Raw genomic sequence first — 19,301 nt, forward strand, 5'->3', positions numbered from 1 at the left:
CACTGTGGGCTTTGCCAGAGTAATGTCTGTTGCAAACATTATGACATATTTTGCCGTGCAAAGGCTGCACTGGGGGAAGGCTAGAGCTGGCATAACCAATACGGTACCCTCCAGAGGCCTCTAGACGACATCTCTCATCAGGCCAGACCTTTGGTCATGGTGGCTCTTCCTAGAGAAGTCAGACTGGCTTCCTCCTTGCTGTCCTTCTGCCGGCAGATGAAGACCTCGGAATAACAGGCCTTTGGGAACTGGCTGCTTTTAATGAAAGGGCTGGTGCTGTGCTGGTTTTATTGTAATTATCTGTATGTTTTTAATAGATATAGCTTTAATTCCGCTAAGGCGTCCAAGCCCACCCAGGGATGGCTGTGGGCAGAACTGTGTTCTCACAAAGCCCTTTGGGGGTTGTGAGGGCAATTGTTAAGAGTGCTGCTGGTCTTCAGGGGACCCAATTTCCAAGTCCAGCTATTCCCCCCCACCAGAAGACACGCACATTCGTTCGTTCCAACGGGTCTGCTCTGAAGTAGGACTGGCATTGGCTTCCTCGTGTGTGTATAGGGAGAAACAAGCACAACCCCCCTTGCTTTGTTTATCTTATTCCTTCTCCTGAGTCCCTTTTAAATACTCCCGCTTCTGCAGGCGGCAGGAAGCCGACGGACCTGATCCCGCCTGGTCTCTCCCCGGCCTCGCTCTCCCCTCTGGTGGGGATGGAAATAATAGCGCCACTGAAATCCGGAAACTGGTCCGGGGGCTATAGAGGAGGAGGGGGGAAAGGCTGCTGCTGATTGGTTGGTTGCTCGGTGCACGGCCCCAACTTCCGCTTTAAAGGCTCCGTTGGGTCCTCGGCCCTCTTTCCGGTGTGGCGTCGCTCTACCCCTGCGCCTCTCTATGGTTCAACCCGGCGTGGTCGGCTCTGTAGGGGTCCCAATTCCATTTCACACCGGAAGTATCCGCGCGGACCCGCGGTGGGTTTCTCTGTAATTGCCTATCTCTTTGGACCCGCGTAGCCCCGAGCGCGTGAATCTGGGGAGGGCAAACGGAGCCTCGTTTCCTTCCAGGTAAATAGAGGGTGCAGAGGGCGCGGGGAGAGATTCAGGGGTGCATTTTTCCTAATGCAGTAGATCCCCAGGTTGTTGTTTAAAGCAAGCCTTGCTTTGATTTCTACCTGTAATTTGATTTTACCTGTAATCCGCCTTGTGTCCCGCCCGGGGAAAAGGTGGGGTATAAATAAATATATTATTCTTATCCCGTATTATTATGATCATTGCAAACAAACCGCACGGTGCTCACCACCCCCGCCCAGTATATCCAGCCTCTTGCAACCTCATGTAAAACCCCTGGAGCTGCACGCCCGCTGCTTTTGCCCGCGTGACTCTATGCACGTGTCCGCGTTTTGGCCTTAATTGCCTCGGATTCGGACGTGCCTCTCCTGTTCATACGTGCATCTTAATTTTCCTCCCTGATCCCTCGTATTGCACGATGAGCGCTCCCTTCTCTTTTCTCCCCAAAGCGGGTCCTGCCGGGAGCGCATCTCCACCTCTTCTTCGACGCGCATCTCTCCCAGAGCCGTCAGCATCACAAGCTTATTTTTCTCACCACCACGTTGGGTTTGTTGTGAACTTTATAGAAAGAGCGACTTCAAATTTATGCTCTCTTAATGCAGTTTTTAAAGCACGCGGTTAAAACTCGACATCTACGCTACACATTTAAAGCACCCGCATATCGCTTTAAACAGCCATGGCTTCCTTCCCCAAAGAATCATGGGATCTGTAGTTTGTAAAGGGTGCTGAGATTTGTTAGGAGGCCCCTGTTCCCCTCACGGAACTGCAATTCTCAGAGTGGACTTTACGATGTCGAATTACAACAAGAAGACGCCCTACTCCCGGAGACGTATAGATGCTTAAAAGCTTGGCCTAATTTTGCAACTGCCCCTTACTTAACTAACATCACTAACGAAGCTTATAGATGGGCTTTCTCTAGAGCCCGCTTTGAGACAATGCCCTCAGCAGTGCTGTACGGCAAATTCACGCGGGTACCAATGCATGCGCGCCTCTGCCCCTGTATGTCTAATAAGGTAGAATCTGTCACACACATCCTTCTATTTTGCGAATTTTATAGTGAAGAGCGAGTTCAACTTATTTTGCCGCTTTTATCAAAATTCATACCCCTACAACATTATTTGGAATCCTCCCCCGAAATTCTACGAAAATACCTTCTGGAAGATTCCTCAAGCTCAATATCATATGAGGTGGCCAAATTTTGCACTTTAGTAATCAGGAAGCGTAAATCTCTTCTGTTGAATGGCACACTGCGAAGTTCCCTTGTGTAATCCTTTATTTTTTTTTTCTTTTCTGATGTTGTTGATTTCTTTTTGTTTGATCTTGTGATGTTTAGTGTCACTGGCTTTTGCCGTAATAAAACTTGGAAACTTGGAATTCTCAGAGTGGTTTAAGAGACAATCCCTCTTCCTAAAGAACTCTGGAAATTGCAGTTCTGGGAGGACTTGCACAATCAAGCTGCCTCCAAAGATCAGGCTTTGTGCAGTAAGGAAAGTGGAAGGAAAATGCACTGGAAAATGGCACTTGCTTTGAGGCAATGTCATGTAACCCCCCCCCCCCCCGCAAGCAAATAGGAACAAATGCTTATTAACAAACCAGCTTTGTCTAACCTTCACCGCAAAGCTGGCTGTGAGGCCATGTTCTGTGTATTGTGTTCATAATTTATAACTGTTCGGTGAAAGTAATATGTCATCTTTTGAATCATTGTATCTTTTCACCCCAGATTATTGTCTCAGTCTTCTCAGCCATGCTACTACATGTGAGCCTGCTAGAGTGAGCAGAGGTTGAAAGGGTGGTGACCCTGTAAAATGCACCCACACACACCCTGCCCAAAGTACAGTGGTACCTCGGGTTACATATGCTTCAGGTTACATACCCTTCAGGTTACAGACTCTGCTAACCCAGAAATAGTGCTTCAGGTTAAGAACTTAGATTCAGGATGAGTACAGAAATCGTGCTCCGGTGGCACGGCGGCAGCAGGAGGCCCCATTAGCTAAAGTGGAGCTTCAGGTTAAGAACGGACCTCCGGAACGAATTAAGTACTTAACCTGAGCTACCACTGTATTGATATTTTGGTGGTGGCAGCTAGTGATTGTTTGGGATGATTAAGGGCATGGTTTAGTCCTGATTATAACCCTGGGGCAACAGCCAGAAATCCACTTAATTTGTCTTGTCTAATGACTCCTGTGGGTTAAGGAGAAGGGTCAGGATTCTCTGAAATACTTGGGGGGTCTGCCACAAAATGATTCACTTTAAACCAGGAATAAGGAATCTGTGTCCCTCCAGATGTTCCTACGACTCCCATCACCCCAGACAGTTGGCTGCACTAGCTGGGGCTGGTGGGAGATCGAGCACCACAACATCTGGAAGGCAGGGTTTAAGTTATCCCCTTTTCTTCCATGTCTGTTAAGATGGCCAGACTGTATATGCAAGGTCTCTGATGAGATACTGTGTTTCTTCAGCTACTCCTGGCTTGTTTCTATGCTTCCTATGCTTTGTGCTTTAGATGCATAGCGCATATGGGACTTATACCAAATGTGAAGTGTGCAGAAAAGACAAAAGGGATAGCTTTATTGTATTCTAAGAGGAGACAAATTGAGTAAGGTATTATGGCAACAGGAAACTGATTGTTTTAATAGCTGCTTTGTCTTTCAGAGGAACTGGCAAAGCCCACTAAGAAGACGTAAAGAAAGCAGCAGAAATGTTGCGCAGGCCCTTACTGCAGGTAACAATTCCATATTCTTTTGGCACAGTTTTTAAGTGCTGTTTTCTGTGAAGTAGAAGACACATATCAAAAGCAAAGTCAAGGAGCTGGAAGTTGCTTATGGTTGTATGCCTGCTATTTGACCTTCTGGGCAGGCTGTGGTTTTGAAGTGTGAGAAGTGGTACAAAGAAACTGTGAAAAATTGCAGCCCAGCTTAATTGCAAAAGACCTTTGCAGGCAAATACTTCAGACCTCTGGCAGGGGGAGAGAAAAACAGTAGCCCTGTCCGCTTTTGCCATCAACTTCTAACAGATTACTCACAAAGGAATGTCACCCTCAACTGGAAAACAAAAAAGTTCCTCGGCACAACATGCCCTGGATGCCTGCAGAACCCTAGAATGCCAGCTTTAAGCAGCTACTTGTTGGCCTCTTGCTGCTCTGTTGTGGCAGGGTCCGAGAATCCCAGTCAGACCTGACCCTTTTAGACAATGTCAAAACCATATAGATAAAGCACTATTATACCCCTTTAACACCCATCGCTTCCCCCAAAGGATTCTGGGAGCTGTGGTTATTTAAGGGCACTGGGAGTTGTTAGGAGACCCATATTCTTCTCACAGCACTACTCTTTCCCGAGGGAACTCTGGGAACTGAAGTTCTGTGAGGAGAATGGGAGTATCTTAACAAACTACAGTACCCAGGATTCTTTGGGGGAAGCCATGACTGTTAAAGTGGCATAATAGTGCTTTGAATGTATGGTACAAATGTGGCCTTATTAAACCTTTTATTTATTGGCACTAGCAAATGGATGAAGATGGGTGATGGCTGTTAGCAGAGCTGAAGCGTGTCACTGGACACCGAACTACACAAACGGCTAAAACATGGATGCATCCTGGACCACTCGCATCACCTTTTCCCTCTCCCCTGCTCCCCCAAAATCAAGTGACAGTCCCCACCAGAAATGCCCTATTGCAGGGATGGTAGCTGTGGCCTGCAATCTAATTTCATGCAGACTGGAAAGAGAAAAAAAATGGAGGAAAGGGGTGTGGCAAAAAGCGGGGGGAAGTAGCTTTGTTCCTCTCCCCAACTCCATCATGTGGCCCCTAAGAGATTACTTCCAGGGAAGTGTGGCCCTTGACAGAAAAAAACACGATTCCCTATCCCTGCTGTATTGGCTTTGCCCATTGTTTTCCTTCCTTCTAGGTGATGCGCCAGTTTGTGAGGCACGAGTCTGAGTCGCCGACGCTGCCTTTAGTCCTTGAACGATGTAAGTAGCTCTTGAGACGAGAGGCAAGCTCTGTGGGTCATGTGGAATCAGGATCAGATCATCCTGTTGTGCTATTTAACTGTCTTTCGTGCTGCCAAGGGTGTGTCAACACAACCATGGTGGTTCCTTCTCTTAAGTTATTCCTGCTCTCTTTTTCTTCTTCAAAGCCTTGAATCGTATCCAATTACTTGGCCGTGTAGGACAGGATCCTGTCATGAGGCAAGTTGAAGGCAAAAACCCGGTCACCATCTTCAGCCTTGCAACCAACGAGATGTGGCGATCGGGAGAAAGCGAATCGTTCCAAGGAGGTGAGCTTCTGTCGCTGCTGAGGGCTCAGCGTTGCTAACTGCGACATATTTAGGGGGCTGTTCTGGCATTACGCTGTGTTAGATGAAAGTCTCAACTCCTTCGTTTCAGCATAGGTTAATCAAAACCTATGTTATAATGCCAGTTTTTTATTATTATTTAAGACCCTTTGTCAAAAAGACCACAGGGCAGAGAGCATAATAAAGAGGGTAATAATATACATAAGCATATCTATAAAATACAAAAATCCCATAACCAATATATTTATATTTTATTTATATTTATCTTTTATTGTGAATCGCCCTGAGACCCCCAGGTATAGGGTGGCATATAAATGCAACATTAATAATAATAATAACAATAATAATAATAATAATTTATTTCAACAGTTTATATACCACTTAATTACAGTCTTCTCTAAGCAATGTACAAATCCCTCCATTCTCTGACTCTTCCTTTTCCTTTTCCTATCCCTGCCTTGTGTCCTTCATTGCTCTTCGCTCCGGGGGGCTCATTTTTCTTTGCCTTCTCCCACTCCTGCCCCTCATCACCTTTGCCATTGCTATTTCTGACCTTAGATCAACATCCTGTTCCCAAAGTTTTGGACAGCCCTTATTCCTGAGGCCACCTTCACCTTCCATCTCCACCATCTCCTGACCCACTCAGTGCCCTCCAAGCACTTGTCTGTCCCCCACATACAGTACTCTTAACACTGAACAGCAGGAACTAACTCGCCTGTGTTATAAACCCAATGTCTGCTGGAAAAGGTCCCTTGCCCAAATGAACATGGCTCACTGTAGGGGTTTCTAGGTAGGCATCTCTCTGGCATTGAGGAAGTTCATGGGGTTGCAGTGTAGCATAGCATGCCCCACTGTGGGTGTCCTCGACAAGCCATACTCTCCATGTCTTGGGCAAAGGGTTCTATGTGTGTAGAGTTCCTCCATGCAAGGCCATGGAGTGCTGGGATTTGGGGCTAATAACAATCTTTGTTTGGAGGGTCTCTCTGCACATATGGCAACACACTTCACACAGATGCCGAATGAACTGTTGTGGGTGTCTGTTGTTGAGAAACGGGGTGGCTGCACCGTGAAACTCCATGATCGCACGTTGAAAGAAGATGCGATGGAGTTGAAGTGAACTCTTCTTCCACCCCATGAAAGTATTCGCCCAACATGGTGCCGTCCATATGTTGTTGGACTCCCCCTTCCATCAGCCCCAGCCAGAAATGATGGAAGTTGGTAGTCACAACAACAGCTGGAGGGAGCCACGTTGCAAAAAGGCTGATTTAACCCACCCTCTAGAAAAGACCATGAATCCACGGGTGTTTATCTGTTCTGTGTTTCCTTTTGACCGAGGTGATATTACACAGAAGACGACATGGCACAGGATCTCTGTGTTCAGACCGGGGCTAAGAGATGTGGCGTATCAGTATGTGAAGAAGGGGTGAGTTAAACTGGGGGAAGTCTCCATAACAGAAGGGCGTTACAAAACCTCAGGAGCTTACTGTTGACATTCTTTGTATACCAATCTCCCCTGCACAGCAGACATGGGGGACCTGTGGTCTTCCAGGTGTTACTCAAGTACATCTCTCATCATTCCTGACTATTGGCCATGCTGGCTGGGACTGGTGGGAGTTGGAGTCCGACACATCCAGAGGACCACAGGTCCCCCACTTCTGGTATAGAAAACCTGGGGTTGGTGGCCTGGCCTAATGTATGAACTGAGGCAGGAGACCCCTGGCAATGAAATCACTTAGATGTTCTTAAGCAAGCCAATCTGTGCCTTAGACACAAGTCTACAATAAGGAGGGATACTAAGGCTTACTTAACTCACAATAAGGATGATAGATGAAATATGTTTTAGTGTTCTTTGGAGCTATTTAAATGCATTTTTGTTGTTGTGGCCCTTGACACCTGACGGTTAGGACCCACCCTCTTCTTGTGACTATCTTGTTTTAATTCTGAAATTTTAAGTTGTTCTAACTCACCCTAGGACCTGCAGGTGAAGAACTGGTAATAAATGTAGTGGCCGTAGTAATTAATGGTGCTTATATATTTAGTGGGACGCGGGTGGTTCTGTGGGTTAAACCACAGAGCCTAGGACTTGCCGCTCAGAAGGTCGGCAGTTCGAATCCCTGCAACGGGGTGAGCTCCCATTGCTCGGTCCCTGCTCCTGCCAACCTAGCAGTTCGAAAGCACGTCAAAGTGCAAGTAGATAAAGAGGTACCACTCTGGCAGGAAGGTAAACGGTGTTTCCATGTGCTGCTCTGGTTTTCCAGAAGTGGCTTAGGTCGTGCTGGTCACATGACCCGGAGCTGTACGCCAGCTCCCTCGGCCAATAAAGTAAGATGAGCACCGCAACCCCAGAGTCGGTCACGACTGGACCTAATGGTCAGGGGCCCCTTTACCTTTATATATCTATTTGCACTGTCCTCTCCTATTTGTGATCTAAATCCAGCTAAGCCACAAGATGTTCATTACACTAGAATGGAAGCCCACGTGAGCCAGACTGGATAGTATATTTTGGCTGGGATACCCATATTCAAGCCCCCACGCAGCCAGCAAGAAGCCCACTGCCTGACCTTCTGGCGGTCACTACCTGCCAGCCTAGGCTACGTCACATAAAATGGGAGGAAGGAGGGAACCGTGTAGGCTGCCTTGGTCTCCTTGATTGAAGGACAGAATATAAATGTAATAAATAAATAAGCCCTCGGGGATAGCTCAGTTGGTAGACCCTCTTAATCTCAGGATTGTGGGTTCGAGACCCATGTTGGGTGAAAGATGTCTGCGCTGCAAGAGGAGTTGGAATATAGATTATCCTTGTGGTCCCTTCCAACTCTACAATTCTAGGAGTCTGAGTCTGTAAGCCCACTCACAACTTAAAATAGCGTGTGTGTGTGTGTGTGTGTGTGTGTGTGTAGACCCAGAAGGACCCATTTCAGTAGCCTGCTGTGATGAGACACCCTCCGGTTTGCACACACACACCCGCCCCGCAATGGCTTTTGAAATTTTCCTTCCCTCTCACACCTTCTGTGACTACGGAATAATCAGATGAGGGCTATCTGTTAGCGGTAGCTCTTAAAGCACTACCAGCAAAATGTCACCATTAATCTCCCCTGTTGTCTTATACTTGGCTTCTGGCAGTGCTCGGATCTACGTGGAAGGGAAGATTGACTACGGCGAGTACGTAGACAAGAACAATGTAAGGCGGCAAGCCACAACAATCATAGCAGGTAAAGAATTTCCTATGACAAGCCAGGCAGAGCAAGTGGGGAAGGGGGCTGTGCTTGCTGCCCATGCATCCGAACCACCTTTCTCCTTCCTTGCTTCGAACAACAAGGCGGATTTAGATAGAACTGAGAAATGCCTTAAATGCCTAGCCTGTGCCACAAGGTGTCGCTGTTGGGTGCTCTTAGTGAAGACAGCTAAGTGTCTGCTCTGCTTTAATTTGGCACATGCTTCTTTAAGTCCTCCCATTTTCTCGTTGGTGTGTAAGTCGTTTTTATTTTAGAAAGTTTGCAGGCAATGCATGCCCTTAAATGTATTTCCTCATGACATATGAACGTTCAGTCATACTTTATCCCATTGTACACATTTTAAAACTTAAGGTAAAGGTAAAGGGACCCCTGACCATTAGGTCCAGTCATGACCGACTCTGGGGTTGCGGAGCTCATCTCGCTTTATTGGCCAAGGGAGCCAGCGTACAGCTTCCGGGTCATGTGGCCAGCATGACTAAGCCGCTTCTGGCGAACCAGAGCAGCGCACGGAAATGCCGTTTACTTTCCCGCTGGAGCGGTACCTATTTATCTACTTGCACTTTGACGTGCTTTTGAACTGCTAGGTGGGCAGGAGCTGGGACCAAACAATGGGAGCTCACCCCGTCGTGGGGATTCGAACTGCTGACCTTCTGATTGGCAAGTCCTAGGCTCTGTGGTTTAACTCTGTGGTTTAAAACTTACTTTGTCCTAAAATACAAGTTCGTTTGTTTTCTAAACGCATCTTGATGTGTCTTTTGAGCTGAGAGCTGCATTCAGAAATTGAGAGGAGGGCAGAATCCAGAGAATTACTGCTTCCTTGTCTGTGAGCTTTTGCACGCTTCCCCTCTGCCGACTGAGAGGCTGGTCAGACTCTGTTTGCTTTCTCAAAGAAAGCGAGCCTTGTCTGAAAGTTCAGATTTCAGGAGTTTAGCAGGAAATACTTGAATGTCTGGCTGTGCCACCGATTACAGGTTTCCTCCCATCTTCCTGCGTTCTCTGTCCAACAGGGTGTTGGAGGAGAGGCAGCTTGGAGAGCTGGGTAAGGAAAAGAGGGAGAAAATAATTCCCTTTTAACGAACAAAACACCTGCTAAAAACACCCCACGGTATGTTGGCAATAACTTTGGGTTGTAGCCAGTGTTAGTCCTACTCAGGAGTAGACCCACTGAAACATATCAACATCTTTAACTTGGGTTCATTGATTTCAGTGGGTGTGCTCTGAGTAAAACTTAGCTGGATGCAACCTGTTATTAGGACCAACCCCAAAGTTGCAAAACATTTGTAAGCAGCTCACCGCGTAAAAGCCATTAGCTTTATTTTGGATAGGTAGTCCTGGAACGGCTGCACCCTCTGTTCTCTCCCCACGTACTGAGAATCCATGTGAGGCGGGTTGTGGGGTCAGGTTGACTAGCCCTGCTGGCGCATTAAGTAGCCACTCTCAGCAGCATCCACCCATTGGCTAGTATGTGGACACGTTCTACTTGCCTTCTGGAGAGCTGCAAACTTGCCTGCTCTGGATGGTGGTTTTCTTGTATGGGCATCTGGTTTTAGTCTTGTTTTAAATGCTTCAGCTGTTTTCATAGTTTTTAACTTAATGTATTTTTCACTCTATAGGACGCACCTGACCATAGGACGCACCTTGTTTTAGAGGGGGAGAACAAGAAAAAAAACCTCTCCCCCTCTGCGCAGCGCCCCTTCAGCAAAGCGGCAGGAGAAACGGAGCCCCTTCCATTTCTCCTTCTGCTTCGCTGAAGGGGCGCTGCGCAGCTCTCCCTCTCTGTGCAGCGAAAGCAACACAAAGCCTCGGGAGCGCTCCCTCTGCGCTTCGGAGGCTTCGCGTTGCTATCGCTGAAGCCATGGAGTCTGCATTCGCTCCATAAGATGCACACACATTTCCCATTAATTTTTGGAGGGGAAAAAGTGCGTCTTATAGAGAGAAAAATACGGTAATATGTGCGTATCAACTTGGGATGGTCGCTTAGAAGCTGACTAATAAATCAGTGATCTTTGACTCTGTGTTAGTGTCCATCCATGTTTGAATGGGTAACATGTCTCTTTTTCTCTCCTTGCAGATAACATTATTTTCCTGAGCGACCTTCTTAGAGAAAAGGAATGAGCGGTCTGTCCTGGCACCTGGTTTTCATCTGTTCCTTTTTCTTCTTCTTTTGGTAGCGTTTCCTAATTCTGCAATCATGTATCTGCCTATAGTTTCTTTTCCATGATTAAAAATAACCTTTTGTACAAATGAGGTTGGTGTGAGTGTTCTGTGTCTATTTTTGCAGCCCGTTCCCCTCTTTTCTTGATTCAGGCTTTTGCAGGGCTTTTTTTTTCAACCGGAACTCTCCGGAACCCAGTTCCTGCACCTCTCAGGTGGACGCCATTGCCATTCTAAGAGAACGAGGGAGTCATTCATGGTGACTTTTTTCTAGAAAAGAAGCACTGGGCTTTTGACATCTCTGTGTTTCACTTTGCAGAGAAAGCTTGCAAAAGCAGGGTGTATGTAAGAGAGAGAGAGAGAGAGATGTGTATTGTTTTTCACTTGTTAATTGTAACTGCTCTTCAGTTCTGTGGAAAATGTTGTGATTGGTTTCAAGGATGGTGGGGAGCTATGCAAATCAGCAAGGCCCAGTCCAGAGCCATATTTGATAGCAGGACTAGCCATATTCCAGCATTCTGATTACTTGTGTGAGGAAGCTCAAATGTGTGAGGAAGCTGCCTTCTCCACTGCATTCTGTTCTCCTTTTTTCAGCCTTCTATAAGCAAAGTGGATAAATGCTTATTTCTGGAACCTTGGTGGAGCCAGTCAGAGGAGGCTTCACTGGGCTAGATGGACCAATGGCGTGGCTCGTTATAAAGCAACTTCCAGTGTCCCTAAGTGCCTCTCAGATCTGCATTCTGCCCTTTGTATAGCCTGGTCTCTGTTTGAGACCCAGCATGTCCCCCTTGAAATTATGAGGCTGCCAATTGACCAGTAAGGTTTACTGTGAGGAGCCTGTTTCTTGAGATCCCTTAACTTGAGGGTTGCAGAACATTTTTATGTCAAGAGCCACATTCCCTCATGGGTAATCTGTTGGGGGCCACATACTAGCAATGGACAGAGCTAGAGCTATTAATACACAGAGGTAGATGGATTAACTAAGCTGGAATAAAGACCACCCTGCTACAACTTTTGCCAAGGCAAACAGAGTTTTGAATCCCCATTCCTGTGCTGGTCAACTTGGATGTAAGCATACAGGGTTTCTTTGAAATAAAAGTATACAGAGGACTTGCTTATTCTTAGTAGTACAACAGACCAATACGGCTACAGTTCCAGAAAACTAGTGAAAGCAATTCCTTTCTGCTTGTAGTGTGCAGATTCACACACTCTCCAGAAGCCTACCAATTTGTTCTTGGTCAGCTGGGGGGCAGGGAGGAATTGTTTGCTCCAAGCCTAGGGCACATAAGTATAACTAGATGGGGAAACCACTTCTAAAGGTCAGGAAAATTAGGGCAAAATGAACAGGAAGGAAGCAACTCTGCTGGGATGGAAGGATTGGGGCAACTTCAGGAGGCGTCAGACGGAGGTCAGCTGTTTTTTAGCTGCAGGGATTGAATCTGTGACTTGCACTGAGCTCAGCTTTGCCTTTCCTCTCTAGGTGTTACAGGATAGACACAGAGATTACATGTCCCTGAACTGCATTCTTCTGGGATCATGTTTAGTTTCATGACCTTTTTATGTTCCTGTCGGTTCTCTGTTCAATATTTGCTTAGGTATGCATTGTGCCATCCTTTCCGCATCGCTCCATGGACTTGTCCCTGCCCTGGCCTCAGGCCCTCCCGACTGAAGCATGGCTGCATTGGCAAAGGGATGTGTGCAAACTGACAAAGTGCAGAGGAGCCACCTTGGGAGGAGTGGGGTGTTGTTTGTAGAAGTGGGGGCAGCTGAATGTGGGGGCAAACACATGCTGGCAGTGTGACTCAGAGCACACTCTGGCCAGTGTTTGCAAAGCAGAGTTTGTGAATGCTGGATTCTGCTTTGCTTCCCTGTGGCTTCTCCGCCTCTTTAGGAGAGCAAACGAAAGAGCAGGACCCTTCTGACAGCTTCAGGCATAGGTAAAGGTAAAGGGACCCCCGACCATTAGGTCCAGTACCGGACGACTCTGGGGTTGCGGCGCTCATCTCGCTTTATTGTCCGAGGGAGCCAGCGTACAGCTTCCGGGTCATGTGGCCAGCATGACTAAGCCGCTTCTGGCGAACCAGAGCACCTCATGGAAACGCTGTTTACCTTCCCGCTGGAGTGGTACCTAATTATCTACTTGCACTTTGACGTGCTTTTGAACTGCTGGGTTGGCAGGACCAGGGACCGAGCAACGGGAGCTCACCCCGTCGCAGGGATTCGAACCACCGATGTTTTGATGGGCAAGCCCTAGGCTCTGTGGTTTAACCCACAGTGCTACCCACGTCCCTCGCTTCAGGCATAATCGCCAGCAAATTGGCAGCCAGTTCAGACCGCTCTTGTGGTCCTTTTCAACTCTGTAATTCAGTGCTGACCAGGTCTCGCTCCTCTCAGCAACCGTGCTGCAACATTCTGAGATTGGCTTAGCTCCTTGGGTGGGAGACTGCCAGAATCCCCAGTGCAGGAGCAGTATCATAGGTGAAAAGGAATACACAATTATTATTTTTTAAAATTCCCACCATCTGCAAATGGTACAGCCTGGCAAAACCAGCTCTGTTTGTTTCCTTTTCCCCTGCTCATCAGGCGGGGAAATGGTTTACAGGCTCTTTGCGCTGCAGAAAATAATACATTTCACTCTGAAATGGATTGTTTTGACAGTGGCCAGGGTTGATATTGTTTATCCATCTTTTAGGGGGAAATGAGGGATTACAAACAATCACAGGAAGTCTGGCTCACTGACAATATTTGAGATGTGTTTATGGAATGCACATTACCTGGGTAGTTTGCTTTTATCACATCCTCCTCTTGTATACCTAAAAAGCTATCCCCTTAAAAGAAACATCTGTCTACACAACCCACTGCAGCGAGAAACAATTCAATATTAAAATATTTTAGGGTGATGCAAAGGTAGGGAGCCACCTGGTATTGAATCAGACCCCTGGTCCATTCTGATCAGTTTTGGACTAGTGGCTCCTGGTGTTTCATCCTTAGCTGAAGAGGGCACAGACTGAACCTGGGACCCGCTGCGTGCGAAAGGGCGGGGAGGGCCATAGCTTAGTGGCTGACCATCTGTTTGGTGTGCAGAAGGTCCCTGGCATCTCCAGTTAGTGCTGGGGGAGAGCCCTGTTTTGTAGATGAGCCCAATGGTCTGACTTTGCATAATGCAGATTCCTGTGTTTGTAGGCAAAGCAGCACCACCACCACTGAGCCACAGCACCTCTTCCCTATGGCTGTCCTGCAGCCAACCACAACTGAAATGAATGGGCCTGTGTTTTGCATGTGCGTTTAATGCAGATGATTTCAAGGTTCTCTATACTGGAAAGCAAAAGCAGGGCACAGAGAAAGTCCCAGTCCTTGGCATTTCCCATTCAAAGGATTGGGCAGGAGGTAGAGGGGAAAAGGACCAGAGAGCTACAGCTGCCCTAGCAGTGTGGGGAGATGGGGAAGATGCCTACAAACCACCACCACTGAGCTTGCTTACAGAGAGAAGCTGTTTGCACCTCTCCTGTTCAGAACAGGTAGAAAGGTGAGCACCCAGGGAGACATGGGCATGTTTAAAGGGGAGCATTCAGTGCTTTTTTCTGGGGGGAGGCATACCCTTAAACATTTGGTGAATCTAAGTTTGGCCTCATTGAGGAGCAGTATTTCAATATGAGTAGGAAAATGAGAGTACAGTGGTACCTCTGGATGCAAATGGGATCCGTTCCGGAGCCCCGTTCGCATTCTGAGCAGAACGCAACCCGCGTCTGCGCGTGTCGCAATTCACTGCTTCTGTGCATGCGCGTGACATCATTTTGAGCGTCTGCGCATGCGCGAGCAGTGAAACCCAGAAGCCGTTCCATTACTTCTGGGTCGCCGCGGAACGCAACCTGAAAACGCTCAACCTGAAGCTACTTTAACCCGAGGTATGACTGTACCCCTAAACATTTTTTGTAGAAAAAAAGCACTGGGTGTGTTTAATGCAGGAGTAGCTGAGCTCAGTGCAAATAGGAACTGAGCAGGAACAGTAAATAGTCTCTTGTGTATTGTAAATCTTTAAGGGTATATTTACTGAGGCCTTTTATGGATGTCACAGAGCTACAGTCAATCCCTTTTCCTGGAGAACTCTGGGAGTTGTAGCCCTGGGAACAGGGGTCTCCTAAAAACTCTCAAACTATAGTTCCCGGAACTAGATGAGGAGAACCTGTGGTCTTCCAGATGTTCCTTGACTGCAACACCTGCATTCCTGACCTTGCTGGCTGAGCCTGATGGGATTTGTAGTCTTAACAACTTCTGGAAGACATCAGTTTGGGGGGAGGGAGGTTGCTGTAGACTCTGGCAAGTTGTTCAGTGCATGTGTGAAGCCTTCCTTACATTTGAGAGTGATGTGCTGCCAATTACTTTACCTTGCCACACTGATAATTCCCTCATTGTCAACTTACGTAGCTTATGAACAGGAGGGAGGCTGGACTCCCTCCGGGTTGCAAATGGGTGTCATTCTGACCTCTTGGGTTTTGGATGGCTTGTTTGGTCCTTGACCTTTTCAACATTGCTTGATTTGGCGGTTTCTGCAGGTTGGGGGATGGGATCAAAGCAGTCTTTTGAAATGCAGGTACTTCAGCGTAGCTCTTTCCTGTATGTATGTGTTTATAATGCGAGGACGGACATCTGTGGCCTCCAGATGTTGTTTAATCCAACTCCCTTCACCCCACTCTGCATGACCAGCAGTCAGAGAGGATGAGAGAACATCTGGACTAGTCTAGAGGCTTGTCTAATGCCAGGCAGGGGCCATTCTAAGCTGGGTATGTTTAGCCTGGGGAATCGAAGGCTTGAGAGGTGATAGGATAGTCATCTTTGAATACTTGAAGGGCTGCCACATGGAGCAAGCTTGTTTTCTGCAGCTCTAGAGCGTAGGATCCGAACCAATGGATCCAAATTATAAGAAAGTAGATTCCAACTAAACATCAAGAAGAACTTGGTGATGGTAAGAGCTGTTCGACAGTGGAACCGGGTCCCTCAGAAGGTGGTGGACTCCTCTTCATTGGAGATTTTAAAGCAGAGGTTGGATGGTCATCTATGAGGAATTCCTTAGCTGTGGTTCCGGCATTGCAAAGGATTGGACTAGAGGACCCTTCCAACTCTACAATTCCATGATTCTGTTACTAGATGGGCCCTTGGCAGACTTGTCTTACATTCAGCTATAGCAGCTGCATATAATGAGGGAATCGGTTTAACCTTCCAGCTGGTCATATAAGGTTTTTTATCATACATGCAGTTAAAACCTTAAGAGCTCTGTTAGATCAGGCCATGGAACATCTAATCCTGCCTTCAGCTTCATAGAGTGGCCAGTTAGATGTTTTCAGGGCAATGAAGCAGCAAGCCCTTACCCATTCTTTGTCCTCAGCATATCATATCTAGGGATAGACTGTCTCTGGATATGATAAGGAGGCATTATTTGACAATCACGGAGGTGCATTTTTTACTTACAGTGGCTCATAGCAGCCAATGGATCTGGGCTCTGTAAATTTCTATCTGATTCTTTTTTTAAAAGCCAGTTTATCATTCACAAAACTGGAATTCTGTAAAAAAAGGGGGGGGCGCTAGAAGAACTAGGACTGGAGGAAGCCAGTAAATGAAGAGTGGAATGTTTTAGGAGCAAGAGGGGGATGGAAAGAAAACAAAGAACCATTTGCAACGAAACTTTGTGGTGTGAAACCAGCTTATCTGGCCAGCAACGGCTGCGATGTGGGACCCAGTCCCCTATGCCCCAGGCCATCTACATCACTGGGACTCTGCACATGTCACTGTGTGAGTACAGGATTGCCCTATGAGCCAATACCTAACAAGGGAACTTAAATCTGATAAGAGAAGCCGCTCAACCTGTTCATGTGATCGCTCGTCATCGTTTATCTTCGAACTGTTCCAGTTCAGTTGTGAGCAAGAACAGAGGCGTAGATGTTGATCTCTGTGAACGGACATAACAGGCAGTGTATCTCTCCCCCCCTCCCCCACACTCTGGCTGTTTATCTTTATGCAGAGGGCATTCAAGAAGCCAAAGTCTGGTCCAGGTCTGTTGTTCTGGATAGGCTTTGAAGCCAACCAATCTCTGCAAGAGAAGGGCTGTAGCTCAGTGGTAAAGCATGTGCTTTGCATGCAGAAGGTCTCAGGTTCAATCCCTGTTGTCTCCTAGAAGAGAGTGCTGCCTGAAACCCTGGGAACCAGCTGCCAGTCAGTGTAGACAATATTTAGCTGGATAGATCAACAGTCCAATTCTGCATAAGGCAGCTTCTGATATTCCTATGCTCCTGCAATGTACTATGTGCTATGTATTTGCATGTGTAAAGGTAAAGGTAAAGTGACCCCTGACCATTAGGTCCAGTTGTGGCCGACTCTGGGGTTGTGGTGCTCATCTTGCTTTATTGGCCGAGGGAGCCGGTGTACAGCTTTTGGGTCATGTGGCCAGCATGACTAAGCCGCTTCTGGCGAGCCAGAGCAGTGCATGGAAATGCTGTTTACCTTCCCGCCTTAGTGGTACCTATTTATCTACTTGCACTTTGATGTGCTTTCGAACTGCTAGGTTGGCAGGAGCAGGGACTGAGCAACGGGAGCTCACCCCGTCGTGGGGAATTGAACCTCCAACCTTCTGATCAACAAGCCCTAGGCTCTGTGGTTTAACCCACAGCGCCACCCGCGTCCCTCTTTGCATGTGTAAGAAGGTACAATTAAGGAAGAATGGGAACTTTTTACAAATTATCTAAAAAGACAACAAAATGATTTGGACTCCTTGACAGGTTTTGAATAAACATCCACAAATTTATTAGTTGAATACATGATGGATAAGGCAATATATGTACAATTTTATAATATGCAGAGAACAATATGCGCATAGAAACCAGAGAGGGGAGCTGTGGGAAGTCTGGGGGGGAGGGAGGGAAGGGAGAGAGGGAAAAAAGAGGGGGGGAATGTAAATGGTGATATTGATTGATAATTTGTTTGCTAAAATTGTTCAATAAAATATATATATTAAAAAAGAAGCAGGTACAAGAGGTAGTGATGGCCATCAACTTATATAGCGTTAAAACCACTTTGAGGTTTTTTTCCTTTTTTAAATAAAATAAATTCACAGAGGATAAGATTATCAACAGCTACTAGCCATGATGGCTGCCTCTGAATACCAGCCACTAAGAATCACAAATGGGAGTGCAAATTTAGGTCCTGCCTGTAGGCTTCCCATAGACATAATGGTTGGCTATAGAGAAAACAGGATACCGGACTAGATGGGCTATTGGCTTGATTTAGCATGGCCCTTCTTGCAGTCTACGTCCCTGTTCCATTGGAAAGCTGGGAAGGAGCTTCAGAATGACAGACATTACAAAGCAACACTGTGAATTTTGCAATTTTTTTGCTGGGAAATAACTTGGCCTTTGAGCCAGTTGGAGTCATTGGCCCTTATCCAGATAGCCTTTGCAGTTTCCAATCTGAGTTATGAGGAAACCCTGCCCTTGCCCTTGTGCTTGACTGGAATGGTTCAGTTAAAAGCACAGCGGCAGGCACATTGCCCAGTGCAAGGTTTTGGACGTTCATAGAATGAGCTTTCGTAGATTGCAGAGCTTTGTCAGCGACAGCTCTGGAGTGCTGTGCTTTCAGATATGCTGCACTGAGTAGCTACAGAAAGGATGGGGAACCCAGGCCCCTCCTGATGTCGCTGAACTACAACTCTCATCATGCCTGACCATTGGCCACACTGGCAGGGGCTGATGGGAGTTGGAGTCCAACAACAGCTAGAGAGCTGCAGGTTCCCCAACCCATGATGCAGGATATCAGCAGAAGGCTGGGGGCTATTCATAGAATGGGGCATCATTTTTTTTTGCTGTTGTTTAGTTCCTAATTTCTCATCATGCGGAATAAGATGATTGATTCAGATAGAACAGGGGGCAGGGAAACTTGGGCCCAGGGGCCAAATGCAACCCTCTGGACTTCTCCATCTGGTTCTTGGGGCTCACTCCAAGCCAGACTCCTCACTTGTTCTGCTTCAGACATTGGATGTTCCTGAGCTAGAAGCTGGTTGGCTCTGTTTTGGCCAAAAGGGCACAGGTAAAGGTAAAGGGACCCCTGACCATTAGGTCCAGTCGTGGCCGACTCTGGGGTTACAGTGCTCATCTTGCTTTATTGGCCAAGGAAGCCGGCGTACAGCTTCCGGGTCACGTGGCCAGCACGACTATGCCGCTTCTGGCGAACCAGAGCAGCGCACGGAAATGCCGTTTACCTTCCTGCCGGAGTGGTACCTATTTATGTACTTGCACTTTGATGTGCTTTCGAACTGCTAGGTGGGCAGGAGAAGGGACTGAGCAACGGGAGCTCACCCCGTCGGGGGATTTGAACCGCCGACCTTCTGACCGGCAAGTCCTAGGCTCTGTGGTTTAATCCACAGTGCCACCCGCACAGAACCCTTTATTAAAACAGCAACTTTCTTGGTTGTGTTCTTTGCGGGTTAGTTGTAGGCTGGAAGACTCTTTGGCCTCTAGAACGTAAGAACGCAAGGAGAACCTGCTGGATCAAGTCAGTGGCCCATCTGGGACAGCA

The 19,301-nt window shown here is 47.2% G+C and overlaps 1 protein-coding gene across 2 annotated transcripts; it reads left to right on the forward strand.

Moving 5' to 3' along the window:
* The first annotated feature begins 3,710 nt into the window (after positions 1–3,710).
* Positions 3,711–10,830, forward strand: SSBP1 (single stranded DNA binding protein 1). Of its 2 annotated transcripts, none has more exons than XM_053406202.1 (6): positions 3,711–3,780; positions 4,960–5,023; positions 5,191–5,331; positions 6,685–6,772; positions 8,473–8,561; positions 10,657–10,830. In XM_053406202.1, exons 1-6 carry the CDS (start codon positions 3,757–3,759, stop codon positions 10,698–10,700), a joined length of 450 nt encoding a protein of 149 aa, XP_053262177.1. In that variant the 5' UTR covers positions 3,711–3,756; the 3' UTR covers positions 10,701–10,830. The 2 variants fall into 2 exon arrangements, with proteins under 2 accessions (XP_053262177.1, XP_053262176.1); XM_053406201.1 differs by having other exon boundaries at positions 5,191–5,330; positions 6,678–6,772.
* Positions 10,831–19,301: the final 8,471 nt, after the last annotated feature.

Source organism: Podarcis raffonei, chromosome 10, assembly GCF_027172205.1.
Source record: "Podarcis raffonei isolate rPodRaf1 chromosome 10, rPodRaf1.pri, whole genome shotgun sequence".
Classification (NCBI taxonomy): Eukaryota; Metazoa; Chordata; class Lepidosauria; order Squamata; family Lacertidae; genus Podarcis; species Podarcis raffonei.